Source organism: Argopecten irradians, chromosome 1, assembly GCF_041381155.1.
Source record: "Argopecten irradians isolate NY chromosome 1, Ai_NY, whole genome shotgun sequence".
In the NCBI taxonomy this organism is placed as follows: Eukaryota; Metazoa; Mollusca; class Bivalvia; order Pectinida; family Pectinidae; genus Argopecten; species Argopecten irradians.
This window is the reverse complement of record NC_091134.1, coordinates 24,245,508-24,261,522: the sequence shown is the minus strand read 5'-3', so window position 1 is coordinate 24,261,522 and position 16,015 is coordinate 24,245,508. Positions and strand designations below refer to the sequence as shown.

The 16,015-nt window shown below is 36.4% G+C and overlaps 1 protein-coding gene across 7 annotated transcripts in view; it reads right to left on the bottom strand.

Annotated features, from left to right (window-relative positions):
- LOC138321618 (tripartite motif-containing protein 2-like) overlaps positions 1–16,015 on the bottom strand; it is an 88,949-nt gene that overhangs the window by 49,672 nt on the left and 23,262 nt on the right. For 4 of the 7 annotated variants that reach the window (XM_069265433.1, XM_069265416.1, XM_069265477.1 and 1 more), the window contains exon 2: positions 312–405. In XM_069265433.1, coding sequence (XP_069121534.1) covers positions 312–372 — 61 coding nt within the window. In that variant the 5' untranslated portion in view covers positions 373–405. Of the gene's footprint in view, positions 1–311; positions 407–1,894; positions 2,018–16,015 lie in introns of those variants that run through there. The other 3 variants (XM_069265405.1, XM_069265424.1, XM_069265441.1) reach the window with 2 other exon arrangements.

Below are 16,015 nucleotides of genomic sequence, written 5' to 3'. Positions count from 1 at the left end.
GCTAGATTGATCAAGAATGGCTGATTTTATTAAAGACTATTTTGAAAGCTCTTTATACATCTGATTATTAGTACTTTATTCATAGATATATTAATCAAGAGAACCATTATTTCTCTAACCAACCAAACCAATTGCATGAATCTATAACTAACTTCCCCTTTGTTTCATTCCAGGTGTTCTTTCATTCATTCTTGTTCCTAAATTGCTTCAAATCTCAAGATGACTCCTAGGCTCCGTTTACCAAAGGATTGCTCTGACTATCATGGAATAACAGTGTCTGACTGCATTTAAATTTTTTCACTTGTACTTACCTTTTATCAGAAATGTTCTGCTACCTCTAGTACTAAGGGTATCCAGTGTTAGGGGTAACATTCAACAGCATCAGGAACCCATCTTCCATACATCCTGTAATATATAAAGCCAATCATGTATGTAATATAGTGTTAAAGTACTTACATGTGCAGGAGATACTTGATACAAAGTCTACAATAATGGAATCACAACTCATATTTACCATGATTTCTATATAAACTGAATGCCAAAGAGATTGTTAAGACATGATTTGTTTGAGAATTAAAAGGTTTTATACTAATTGCACAAAATTCCCCATTTAACAACGGTGATGATGGTAAAATCTCCACATGTGTACAAGTGATGGTTTCAATAATACTGCAATAAGCATAACCTGATCTACAGAATCAATTACAGTACACTCTATCATCAAACAAGTAGTCCTTTTGTTCTTTTTGTGCAATTTCATTTCCATTTTGTGTGGGCTAGGTGAATGGAAATTTTTAAACTGCTCATTATGCACAGAGTTTTGACAGTACAGTTCATTGAGATCGCACTATAATGGAGATATAAAAGCACACCTACACTGACATCTCAATCATGTAGATGTTGTGTACAGAGGTTATCCTAAATGATCTTAACTACTGATAAATCAAACTTAGCCAAATCTTATCCTACAAGTAAAAGGAAAATGAGAGCTCACTTATGAATGGCTATGGTAAAAAGGCCCAGCAACATTACACACTTAAACAGTGTGTGAAAGCCTAATCATAATTTCTCCTCTTATTACAGACAACCAATTTATCCTGTGTAGATATGTTTTCATGAGCTGCTTTACATTGGTTTGATTAGCAAGTATTTGTGGTATACACCCTATACTTAAGTGGAAGCATTTCATTCATTCATGAATCGACAGACAAAATCGTACATTGTAACCTTCAGCACTTAGGATAGCTACATGTGCGTCATAGAGGGAATTGTATCTAAATTGTTTGAAACCTTCCTTCATTCCTTATAGTAATTTGTAGACTATCAGAAGAAATACACAATACATAAGATGCTTCCAATACAAACCGCAGCAGTCATAGTGTTACTGAGAGCCTACCATCATATCTCAAGGAACTTCTCCAGTCAAGTGATGTAATAGGCTCCCATGGAGTAAAGCATTCACTCATTAAAATATATCAAATTCATATACATGTATTTAATTATCAGTTGAAAAAAACCTCCTTAATGGATTATGAAATCATATTGTGTACCTTAAACTCCCTGTTGAATTTTAAGCATTTCATTGGTAACAGCCAACCAATATCTTAACATTAAGTATTTACCTTCTTTTCACTTGAATATTTAGATAGTTCTATAGCTTTGACCTTACTTTTTGATTGACTGATTTCAACGTTTACAACAACATGAATAACAAATAGAAATCAAAAGGTCTAAACTTATATAAATTCATTCCAATTTTCAAAAGTTGAATAAGTTGACAATTACAATTTGCAACTTAAATACAAAATGGGTTAATTAGCAGATCTAATATGACATTATTTCACCCTGATTATCATCAGAACTGGTATATCAGTAATACCTATTGCCATCCTACCTCCTCCTGGCTGAGATGTATCTCCCAAGAGTATATACATCCCTTGCAGTAAGTTCAATAGATAGTCAGCTAGCCATAATACATCCCCACCGTAATTGATCAGTCCTGTATCTGTAACAACTGCTGCATGCTCTGATGGACAGATTCCAGATCCTCCTGGATTACATGTACAGCTCCAGTATCAGATCAATGGAAGCAAAAGACCTTAACATAACAGGCACCTGCATGATGCTGCTGACCTACGACCTCTGACCTTCATGTATCTACGGAAAACTAAGTGTCTATATCAATCAAAATCAAATTCCTGCAAATGCATCAAGATAATATAATTCTGTGATTTACCTTCAGAGATAACACTACGGGGGTATATACTTTACTGCTGGCACACGATTTCACCTGCACTTTTAACATTTTGACCTTTTGACCTTTACTGATATTGATCACCTCCTGCATTTTTAACCTGTGACTTTTAAAGATATATCACTTCCAATTTTACATCTTTCTTGGGTCGACAATTTGCAACTTTAATTTTTCAAAACTTTTTCAAGATAAATTAATTATAGCAAGATTACATGTTCATATTGGAAATTCCTGTTAAAAACTACCTGCATGCCAGATAGAGACAGTAACTTTCTGACAAACATCTCTTTACAGAGGTGGATGAACTTAGATCAATATTGGGGCTGACTGCACTTCTACCCAAATACAACAAAAGATTGATTAACTTGTGCCCTCTACATCACTCTTCTACTACTACGGATCAAAAGGTCAATTAAGCCCTCTTTGGTGTGCCTTCCCTACTACCAAAATATCCTGATCTAGGTCAATTAAGTCCTTCTGCTGTGTATTCTGTCAGGTAGACCTACATAATTGAACACATCAATCCTTACCTCCTGTGATGACTGAACACTTGAGCGATTGAAGTCCTAATGACCGTTCATTGATCTTTATATATCAATCAATGACCATTCAACATCACCTCAGTGTTAAAGGCTAGCCTCCCCTCTACCTCGACTAAACATCACCTCAGTGTTAAAGGCTATAGCCTCCCTACCCACCTGAGTCTCCCTAATTGCCTCGATCCCCCGCCACCTGGAACCTATATCACTTTACCTCCTTAGACTTACAACTAATTACAGGTAACACCACACCAGCACAACAGTAAATAACATCAGAATTGGTACAAGCAGTAATCAGCCATATTGATACAGTATTTGAAAGGTTGATATTGAACTCTCGTATTAAAATGAATATGAAAATGAGTCACAAGTTTTTAATTATTACCTTTCTTTTTGCATGCAAACTGAAAATGAATTTTTTAAAATAGCAAGGAGAAACAATAAACCAATTTACATTACAAACAAAGACTTTGGTTAGCTGTGCACACCTGTGATATTATTGCCACTTATTAATTACACACCTGTACATGGTCAGTGAAGGCCTACAATTACAGGATACCTGCCTGTAATGTATGGTAGGTGTGGTCTTTCCATGTGTAATTATATAGTCTCTGTATCATCAGGTTCAGGTTTATTATCCTAATTAAACTGTTACAACCACTTCAGGTACCTCTCACAAACCTTTAATATCTACAAGCTTCTTATTGCACCTTGCTAAACCCTTATTCAATTCTTCAAACTTTACATGACAAAAACATTTTTTGCGAAAATACATTCACCTTCAGCTTGATCATATACCTGCATTATTTTCATTATGCTAAGTTTTCTGCTGTCACCACCATGTATCAATAAACTGTATGAGTAGGTTCGTAGTGTCCGCAATGAAGGATTGATGAAGTGTCTAGATAAATCACCACTACCAACACTGGGTTATGAGTTCGAAACCCTGGTAGGACAGCTGCTAAGAACTGACCACAGTTTAGTGGTCTTTGCCTTTCGCAAACCCCATATGAATATATCTGTCATGTTTGAATGACCATGGTGGTAAGTAAACCAAAACCAAAAACCAAAACTCAGCTCTACTAGATTCTATTAAGTTCAATTTATGGGTTGTCCATATAAGGAATGTTATATATAGCTGGATGAAAATATAATAACCAAACAGCAATTGTTTTGCTTTTAAATTTTCATATTTACATATAACTATACAGCCAATGATTTGTAATTGTGCAATCAGTACGTATATTAAAACCAGCTACAATCTACCAGAAATAAAACCATGATGTCCACAAACTGAGACAAAGTACAATATATCAATGAATTCATCACTTAAAACTGTTCAGTATATACTATACAGTATATTAGAATTTAGAATAATTAGATTATCAGTTTTATCTAAACCATTTAAATGACCCCCATGTGTATGATTATGACAGTCTATGCAGGGTCAGACAATTCTGTGCGACTTCATATCCTTATCTAATATCTAAATGTCTTTGAAGTCAAAGAAATACATATGGCAGCTAATCATAAAGGTCAATCTATTTCTTTATATTGTCATGTTTGTAATATAAAAACAATTCCAGTTTTTGTATTACTTTGATAACTTTTTGGCTTGCTTTGATAACTTTTTGGCAAAAGAGCAATCAAAACTTGGCTAAAAAATAGATATGATTCTATTTTCTAAATTAATCAGGGAAAAAATCATAAACATAGCCATGCCAATAACACTTCAAAGAGGACTTCAATTCCATTTCAAAAACCTTTAAGCATGCTGACTTTTCTGTATGTTTAGTTCAGTTTAGTGTATATTTTATGCCCTATATACTTCACCAAATAGTGTACTTGGGGTGTTAGAAGTGGAGGAAGGTCAGAGAGATTTCAGAAAAATCACCAACCTAACTGCAAACTGACCATGGCCTACATGAGCCTGAAATTCACGAGCTTGAGGTGAAGGGCAAGTGGTAGAATATCACCATATCTATAAAAGATCAATCTGCAAATTTATATTACTGTTATATAACATATTTGGCTTGTTTTTATATTATCAAATATCATCAGATATTTACTACATGATAAGGTCAATCAGCTCAGCTAATACCCACTTTTGTGTAACATTTTATAACTCTAACAGTTTTTAAATCGATGAACAAGTTTTATACCATACATTTCACAATAAATCTTAACTCATTCCTTCTACCATTTATGATTGATTAAGGAAGAATTCAGAATTAGATCAAAGTGTCATTAGTCAGAATAATAATTCATAACATTAAAATAATGAAAATATGATATAATACACAAAAGATACCAAAATTTAATTCCGGATTATAAATGGCCATTTAATTTGATTTGAGAACAGCAAGCACCTGTCTATATATATATATACATTTACCTTTAATTGGTAATTAAATGTAGGCATGCACTTTAGGTGGTCTTGTTACATTTATCTTCATGATTATCTGTATTGTCTGTTGACATGAACAAAGTACAACATGTAGTTCTATTAAACAGTTCACATGTTATCAGAACAGGCTTATAACCCCCTCTCATAATAATTTATTTCACCTTATTTGAAATGTAACTTTTGGTGTAATGATCCTAAGCAGTGTAGCACACATATCATATTTTCATTGTTGGTCAGGGAAATACATTTCTTTTAAACCTTGTGTTACAACAATTCATGTCTTAAAGTTGTAGAAGATAACAACAATTCATATGTTTACACATTCCTGTAGAGTGTCCCGACAAGTTACCTTCAAGAAGCTTGCAAGGCCCTGACAGGCAGCATTGTCACTGTAGTAGCTGATGGCTACCTAACTTTACAGTAGCCACAAGATCAGTTACATTACTTATCAAAGCCATTAGAATAAACCAATTACAAAGTACAGACCAGACCCTTTCTCAACTTTATAACAAAAGTTTGAAAACTTAACACCACATACCATGCAGCTTGGGGATTATATTATGGTGCCTTGAGAAGTTCAAAGATAGAAAGATAGTTTGCTCTAAATAATAACACCCTGGGACCATTGTGATACCTATATAGTCTGTACATTATACACATTAAGTAGTGTAACATTGTGTATTCTTTGATATCATTCCATCAAACACACTTACATTGTACACTGCAATATGTGTCCATTATGAAAAACCTGTCATAATATCTCTACCATCATGATCATGAGCATGTAACATAATTAGGTGCTAAATCTGACAGGAGGAAATATTAGACTGAGGGAAAATTACCTGTAATTGCCTGTCGTATATATTACCTGGAATGTGTACAAAGAAAACGCAAGTTTATGCGTTTTTATCTGCAGTTTCATATGAATTTGTAAAGGAAATTCAAAGCTTTTAAAAACAGACATCATTTTTTTTATAATTCCTAAGATACTTGGAATTTATTATCACTTTCAGGTGAATTTTACAGGTCTATAAATAGCATCTATCCCCGACTTATTACCATATCTAATATCAAATAGAATACTGACAGTTGGGTTTTCACTAATGCAGGTAGTCAAGTGTTTAACCATATTTTAGCCTAGCAAAAACATTCTCTGTCAACATTTTGTAGGACTGCATGCTGATACCCACCTTGTATATAGTTGCTTGACCAGTCCAGTAGCTAGAACAGTTCATGACCCACACTACCATCAGGTGGCATCAAAGGGATGACAAATGTATCAGGAGAGAAAGAATGTAGTACTATATAGGCATGCATTAGACTTCACTCATTAAATATAATTAGACCTTGTCACCTTAATTGAAATAGGACAGTCAAAATTAGACCAAAACACTTTCATCTACAATCTACTGTATACACATAATAGGTCAGACCCCTAAAGGAAGTCTGCTGTAAACTATTCTGGATGCTGATGTTCAGAATGACAATAGGGGGTACTAAACAATGTGATAGCTGTGGGTCTATAACTTCACACCCGTCCTAACAGAGCATACACACATCCCAACAGGACCCTAGGGAGCCATGTGATGGAGGTGTATACGTTGGACCATAAAGAGCCAGAGGGACACTGACCTTAATGAGACCAATTTGGCCAGTAATGATGTACTGTGATGGTCTCCACTACAGACAAAAGCCATTCTACAGCTACACTCATAATTAAGATACATAACTTCAGGCCAAAACATGACAGATGGTCATTTTTCTTCACAGTTTCTGTGACAGAGTTGCCTCCCATGTGAGTGATCAAAAAGGTGGAAAGTTGTTAAAGCCCAAGTTCTATGACTTGATAGCTTCAGAGAACCCAGACTTATAGTCAACACATTGCCAATGCATTTACAAAATTACAATAATACACAATACACTAACACCGTGCCTGAACCAGTTTCTAACAAGATGTTCGAGATGTTCAACATGAAACATTGTTGTAACAACATGGACAGAAAATGAGTATGTTCTTCCATAGAAACTCCATCTGTCATGTGGCCTTCTGTTAATGGTGAACCTAGGAGGGTAGGTTAACATGGCAGTAAGAGAAGGGTTAGAACCCATTACTTCTGAAAAGTCCTATTCTGATTGCATTTTACCTGACCAAGTCAAATTCCACTACAATGGTATCACACTTGTTTTTTATCAAAGTGGTTTGGGTAATTCCCAAATTGTATAAGGGGGAAGAAAATATGTCATATAGCACTTGCATTAATGTGATATGTCCTTCATGCCAAAATAATTTCCTCTTTAACTCATTATGAGATAGATTTCTCAAGCAGAAGGTAGCTTGTAAAGCAGTCTGCATTTTTCTTTAAATGCATAAATTTAAGAAAACCTAAATCTCAACAAAATGAATGAAAAGTTTACGGTCCATTCGACCCCATCATTGTGAAGTGTATGACCATACCAGCAGTAACCATATCAAAAAGAAAAAGATCTATATTAAAGGGAATTTAAACTCTGGAAACACCTACCCCACAACCATTGAAGGCCAACAAACAGTCTTCATTTGAAGGGATTAAAATCCATCGCTACACCAAACCTACTTTAACTCTCTATTACATCGGAGATAGATTCATCGTCTGAATAAAGAAGTCTGAGGTTATGTTAATATGTAAACTCTCTGAGCCCTCTGCTTTTCATTATGCCAGGGTCAGTGAGTACAGATGTGGATATAAAAACCTGTAGCATGCTGGTTTGTACAGGGTAGTGGTGGAGTATGAAATTAATTCACTCCTTCTCCTTGCTGAGGTACACAATATATCCTGATGTCTGTAAGCATATTACTTATTTACAGGTGAAGTAAAGTTTAGTCCAACACATCAGACAAAGATAAAAAATAGCCTATATCTAATATCATGACTACATCCATTGATCAGACACCTATGAAAACCATGGATATCAGGTTATACCAGGTATATTGTCCTTAATTACCAGAATGACAATAATATTGTAAGAATTTTGGAAGTTATGTTAAATGGGCATAATTCTGTGTTAAAACATCAGGAAAGTAATATTACATGAAATGAGTAACAGATACACAGATATTATAAAAGAGTGCAGGAAAAAGATGAAACTTTAACTAAAATTGTTGGTTCCTGCATTTTTTATGATATTTTAATAGTGGTATGGGTCAATTCAAAACTCCTGTAGATTTGAAACTTCAAGAATATTGGTTTAACCTGAGTATATCAATGTAGTATTTATTCAAACATTATGTATGTATATTTCCCATGTAGTTTTATTTTGGCACCTCAAAACCATTTCAAATGCAGTCATACTTCTTTAAAATTCTCTAAACACATTTCTATGCACAGTACTAACAACCAAAGGTCTTCTCCACAGCCATGCATCAAACAAGACTGAAACACCGGTGTAAAATAAAACTGGAATTCTAAACCAACTATGAATAAAACATGAACTTTAATCCACAAGTCACAGTCAGACTGTGAACACAAAACAGATTTTGTCAAGGTCAAATACTTCATTATCTGTCAAAAATATCTTGATATTTCAATAAAACATAAAGCACAATGCTTTCACATTTTACAGATATGCTTTCAAATTGAAATATATTTCTATTTCTCTGCAAACACTAGTACTGTTGCTAATAGCTAAGGCTTCTTTGCAAATAAGTCTAGCTATAAAATAAGCCAATTCTCATACACAAGTACCTCCCTCCCCTCTTCTTCTCTTATCCTTTTTGTATTGTTTTTACTTTATAACTTACAACATATTGTAATTGACCACTTTAGAAAATGGGATATTGTACGCTATCAGAAGTTACATGTTTAAAGCACCATTAAAACAGCTGTATGTGCCTTTTCCATGATATTGTCCGACTCAGCAGGCTTTTGACCAAGTCAATGATGGCCTGTCTATACTCTCATCAATAATAGATAGACTTTTCATCCCACCTTAGCCCCATCGAATACAAATCCTAAACCAAAATATACAGTATAGATCACGCCATTTCCGTCTTGTTCTTCATCCTGATCTAGATGTATTCAGATTTTATAGCCCCGGATCAGATGGCAGCTTTTTACAATAGCTGCTTTGGATATCGGTTTTGTGGACTGAACAATGAGAAGGTCAGAGCTGCCAGGAATGATATGACAGTGTAGCATTATAAATATCCGTGGTTGAGGTTTATCAAAACCAATTGATTTTGTCTATACCTAAAGACGATTGATTTTTACATTATATATACATAATGTATATAGGCATTTTTTTGTTTCAACTAAATAGCATTTTTCTACATCTTGAAGTAACTATATGATAATTTGGCCTCAGAGTTTTTTATCTGGTGAATTCACAGCTATACCTTTACATGATTTAGCAATTTCATGAAAAGCAAATACTTTATATATATATATGTACCTTGCACCATATCTATTTCAGACATTATAAACATCCAGATATATAATTAATAGAACATTCCATCATGTTGTAATGAAGTCATGAAATGGTTATCATTGTAAAATGACTAAGTTTACATTTTTTCTAAACTGCGAGTTCTTACATATACTTCACAGTTCTAGAGTGTCCAGCCTTAACTTCCCAATTTTCCCAGGCTATAAAGACTAGCTATTGGATTACAGTAATCACCTCCTATCAGACTCCAGCTAATTCCATCAACCCTGCCTTTTCCATCTATTTTGGAACAGTCACCCATTAAATCAAATCCTCCATGCAATTTCCCTATAAGATATGGTGATTGCGTTGTACAGGGGTCACCACTGCCTGACCCTCACTCCAGCCTCTTGTGAACTCCTCAAGTCAAGGTCACGATGGTCAACACAGTGATATAGAACAATCAGTATCAATTTGTGTTGAAGCACCAATCAGAAGGGAGCTCATATATTGACCAATCAGAATATGTCAAAACAAGAAATTGATGACACTGCTGTGAGTTGGCAGTTCTTCTATTGCTAGTCACACAGGTTCATTGACAAGTTCATGAAAAGTTGAACAACTTAAATTAATGTCAGCTGATAATCAACTTTGACATTCTGTATTGGATTGTCATCCAACATTAATATTGATATATCATTAGGGTATTACCCTGAAACCTATTTGGTATGGTTAGCTAGGCTTCAGCTGTATGTGACAATTTATCACACAAACGTGTGTACTACATTCAATTTGTTTATAATGATATAAACATTTTGCTACGATATACAGCGAATCCCGTCTATAAAGAACACCCAAGGGACAGAGAGATAATGATCTATACTCAGGCAGTCTTTATACACAGGTTAAATTGTGTTGAAATTGGTTGTTTGGAACCCTTAACAAGAGGTCTTATTAACCAAGTGGTCTTTATACAGAGGTGGTCACTAAGACAGGTAAGTTGACTGTAGCAGTTTAGTGAAGTCTTAGTTATAAATGCCGGTTTAGATATCTTGCACTTTGTTACATTGTCCCTATGAGAGGACCAAGCAGGAGCAAAATGGTGTATATAAATAGACTGTGTGTCTTAGCCTGGGGACCATGCTTTCCTCAAGACAAATTCAGTTTGGTTGAACAAAGAATATGAATAAGACATCAAATCACAGCAGTTTTATGTTTCTAGTACTGCCTATTAATATGGTTTGCTGTAAAAATATCATTTCAAACATCTTATTTTTTCTATTGAAAATATGATGTTCCATAAAGTTGTCTAGTTTAAAGTAGAAAAATCAATTAATCTAGGCATATTACAAAGAAACACAGTTTGCACCATTCTGAAAATACCCTGACTGGATATTTTTAGACTACAGACTAGTAGAACCCAATCAGAGGAAAAGTAGCTGTGATATATATAGGAGAACCCAATCAGAGGAAGAGTAGCTGTGATATATATAGGAGAACCCCATCGGAGGAAGAGTACCTGTGATATACATAGGAGAACCCAATCAGAGGAAGAGTAGCTGTGATATATATAGGAGAACCCCATCGGAGGAAGAGTAGCTGTGATATATATAGGAGAACCCCATCAGAGGAAGAGTAGCTGTGATATATATAGGAGAACCCCATCGGAGGAAGAGTAGCTGTGATATATATAGGAGAACCCCATCAGAGGAAGAGTAGCTGTGATATATATAGGAGAACCCAATCAGAGGAAGAGTAGCTGTGATATATATAGGAGAACCCCATCGGAGGAAGAGTAGCTGTGATATATATAGGAGAACCCCATCAGAGGAAGAGTAGCTGTGATATATATATAGGAGAACCCCATCGGAGGAAGAGTAGCTGTGATATATATAGGAGAACCCAATCAGAGGAAGAGTAGCTGTGATATATATAGGAGAACCCAATCAGAGGAAGAGTAGCTGTGATATATATAGGAGAACCCCATCAGAGGAAGAGTAGCTGTGATATATATAGGAGAACCCAATCAGAGGAAGAGTAGCTGTGATATATATAGGAGAACCCCATCAGAGGAAGAGTAGCTGTGATATATATAGGAGAACCCAATCAGAGGAAGAGTAGCTGTGATATATATAGGAGAACCCAATCAGAGGAAGAGTAGCTGTGATATATATAGGAGAACCCCAATCAGAGGAAGAGTAGCTGTGATATACATAGGAGAACCCAATCAGAGGAAGAGTAGCTGTGATATATATAGGAGAACCCAATCAGAGGAAGAGTAGCTGTGATATATATAGGAGAACCCCAATCAGAGGAAGAGTAGCTGTGATATACATAGGAGAACCCAATCAGAGGAAGAGTAGCTGTGATATATATAGGAGAACCCCATCAGAGGAAGAGTAGCTGTGATATACATAGGAGAACCCAATCAGAGGAAGAGTAGCTGTGATATATATAGGAGAACCCAATCAGAGGAAGAGTAGCTGTGATATATATAGGAGAACCCCATCAGAGGAAGAGTAGCTGTGATATATATAGGAGAACCCCATCAGAGGAAGAGTAGCTGTGATATATATAGGAGAACCCAATCAGAGGAAGAGTAGCTGTGATATATATAGGAGAACCCAATCAGAGGAAGAGTAGCTGTGATATATATATGGAGAACCCCATCAGAGGAAGAGTAGCTGTGATATACATAGGAGAACCCAATCAGAGGAAGAGTAGCTGTGATATATATATAGGAGAACCCCATCAGAGGAAGAGTAGCTGTGATATACATAGGAGAACCCAATCAGAGGAAGAGTAGCTGTGATATATATAGGAGAACCCCATCAGAGGAAGAGTAGCTGTGATATATATAGGAGAACCCAATCAGAGGAAGAGTACCTGTGATATATATAGGAGAACCCAATCAGAGGAAGAGTAGCTGTGATATATATAGGAGAACCCAATCAGAGGAAGAGTAGCTGTGATATATATAGGAGAACCCAATCAGAGGAAGAGTACCTGTGATATATATAGGAGAACCCAATCAGAGGAAGAGTACCTGTGATATATATAGGAGAACCCAATCAGAGGAAGAGTAGCTGTGATATATATAGGAGAACCCAATCAGAGGAAGAGTAGCTGTGATATATATAGGAGAACCCAATCAGAGGAAGAGTACCTGTGATATATATAGGAGAACCCCATCAGAGGAAGAGTACCTGTGATATATATAGGAGAACCCAATCAGAGGAAGAGTAGCTGTGATATATATAGGAGAACCCCATCAGAGGAAGAGTAGCTGTGATATATATAGGAGAACCCCATCAGAGGAAGAGTACCTGTGATATACATAGGAGAACCCAATCAGAGGAAGAGTAGCTGTGATATATATAGGAGAACCCAATCAGAGGAAGAAAAAGAGAACCCATCGGAAGATCTGTGATATATATAGGAGAACCCCATCGAGGAAGAGTAGCTGTGATATATATAGGAGAACCCATCAGAGGAAGAGTAGCTGTGATATATATAGGAGAACCCAATCAGAGGAAGAGTAGCTGTGATATATATAGGAGAACCCAATCAGAGGAAGAGTAGCTGTGATATATATAGGAGAACCCCATCAGAGGAAGAGTAGCTGTGATATATATAGGAGAACCCCATCAGAGGAAGAGTACTGTGATATATATAGGAGAACCCATCAGAGGAAGAGTAGCTGTGATATATATAGGAGAACCCCATCGAGGAAGAGTAGCTGTGATATATATAGGAGAACCCATCAGAGGAAGAGTAGCTGTGATATAATAGGAGAACCCCATCAGAGGAAGAGTAGCTGTGATATATATAGGAGAACCCAATCAGAGGAAGAGTACCTGTGATATATATAGGAGAACCCCATCAGAGGAAGAGTAGCTGTGATATATATAGGAGAACCCCATCAGAGGAAGAGTACCTGTGATATATATAGGAGAACCCAATCAGAGGAAGAGTAGCTGTGATATATATAGGAGAACCCAATCAGAGGAAGAGTAGCTGTGATATATATAGGAGAACCCAATCAGAGGAAGAGTACCTGTGATATATATAGGAGAACCCAATCAGAGGAAGAGTACCTGTGATATATATATAGGAGAACCCCATCAGAGGAAGAGTACCTGTGATATACATAGGAGAACCCAATCAGAGGAAGAGTAGCTGTGATATATATAGGAGAACCCCATCAGAGGAAGAGTACCTGTGATATATATAGGAGAACCCCATCGGAGGAAGAGTACCTGTGATATACATAGGAGAACCCAATCAGAGGAAGAGTACTGTGATATATATAGGAGAACCCAATCAGAGGAAGAGTAGCTGTGATATATATAGGAGAACCCAATCAGAGGAAGAGTACTGTGATATATATAGAGACCCATCAGGAAGAACCATATTATAGACCAATCAGAGGAAGAGTAGCTGTGATATACATAGGAGAACCCCATCGGAGGAAGAGTACCTGTGATATACATAGGAGAACCCCATCGGAGGAAGAGTACCTGTGATATATATAGGAGAACCCCATCGGAGGAAGAGTACCTGTGATATATATATAGGAGAACCCCATCGGAGGAAGAGTACCTGTGATATATATAGGAGAACCCAATCAGAGGAAGAGTACCTGTGATATATATAGGAGAACCCCATCAGAGGAAGAGTACCTGTGATATATATAGGAGAACCCCATCGGAGGAAGAGTACCTGTGATATACATAGGAGAACCCCATCGGAGGAAGAGTACCTGTGATATATATAGGAGAACCCCATCGGAGGAAGAGTACCTGTGATATATATAGGAGAACCCCATCGGAGGAAGAGTAGCTGTGATATATATAGGAGAACCCCATCAGAGGAAGAGTACCTGTGATATATATAGGAGAACCCCATCGGAGGAAGAGTACCTGTGATATATATAGGAGAACCCCATCGGAGGAAGAGTACCTGTGATATACATAGGAGAACCCCATCGGAGGAAGAGTACCTGTGATATATATAGGAGAACCCCATCGGAGGAAGAGTACCTGTGATATATATAGGAGAACCCCATCGGAGGAAGAGTAGCTGTGATATATATATGAGGCGGCAACAGTCTATCAATCAGTGTAAATCTGATGGCCAGACAGAGGTATTTTAGGGTACTCTATCAATCTGATTAAAGCCCTTCAATGTGATCTCTGGTGGAGTCTCAGGGGCGGTCTCTTCATCACTCAAATCTCCAAAATCAACAGGAATGATAATAACTCATTCAATCAACACACATACCTGGCCCTAGTTGTATGTAAACAAAGAAAAGAATCAGTATTACATTTGTGTTAATGTTTAAATGAAGTATTTTTGTTTGTTATTTCTAACTGTTCTATACTTAAGTCTGGGCTGATGATACTGATGATAGAATCCAATGGTTAATGGAAATTAAGCCAATGGTTCAGAGAGAAAACGACATACAAACAATACCTGGCCATTGTCCCCTTCCCACTCTCCCTTTCACACTTCCAACTGAGCTATAAAGATTGAAGTTGGTGCTTTCCACCTGAAATTTCAAATATGATGAAAATCATAAATAAAACCCATAAATACCTGTTTTGGACCCAAATGACACTAAGTTGACTGAGATAATAGATTCAAAAACAGCAAGTTTGTCCAATGATGAAGTAATCCCTGAATAACCATAATTATTCAGGTTCTGATGTTCTAAAGACAGGTGAGGTAGTGTCCAGTCCACATACTTATGTACTACCCTTCAAATGTCCATGTACTGATATGCCTATTTTGCTAAATCCAATGTCCACATGTTATTAGCAGCCTATAAGGATCTACCTCTGTGATAACAGTTGAACTTGCGTCCTTTTGGCTATAGAATTCTGGTGATAGCGCCACCAGACTTTGTTGAACTTTTGTCTAATACTTCCTTTTTGCTATATAAAATCCTCCTGAAAGTTTGAACTGTCTTTGTTGAACTAGCGTCTAATTCTTCCTTCCTCTATGTAAAATCCTCGTGATATTGCGACCTGTCTTTGTGCAGTGCAGATGAACGTTGCAGTGAACCCTATCCCAGTGTGTTGTGCCTGTTAATTTGTACTTCCGTACTTGTCTGAGTGTTTCTCCAGCTTTCCCAACACTATAACAGACAGCTCTCTTAGTTCCATTCATTAACCACAAACAGTCCTCCCACAACACTTCACCGTGTACAAAATATGGGTATCGGAACTACTATTACACATGTTGGTTTTCTTTATTATCTACACCATAAAACAGTCTGTCCCATTCATAATGTGGTGTCCCACAAAAACAGTTGATAATTGTACTAAAAAGCAAACCATGGTGTGTCTAATTCAAGATTTCACTAACCTTAAAAATATAAGCCATTCGTTAAGTCCATTCAGTACCCATCAA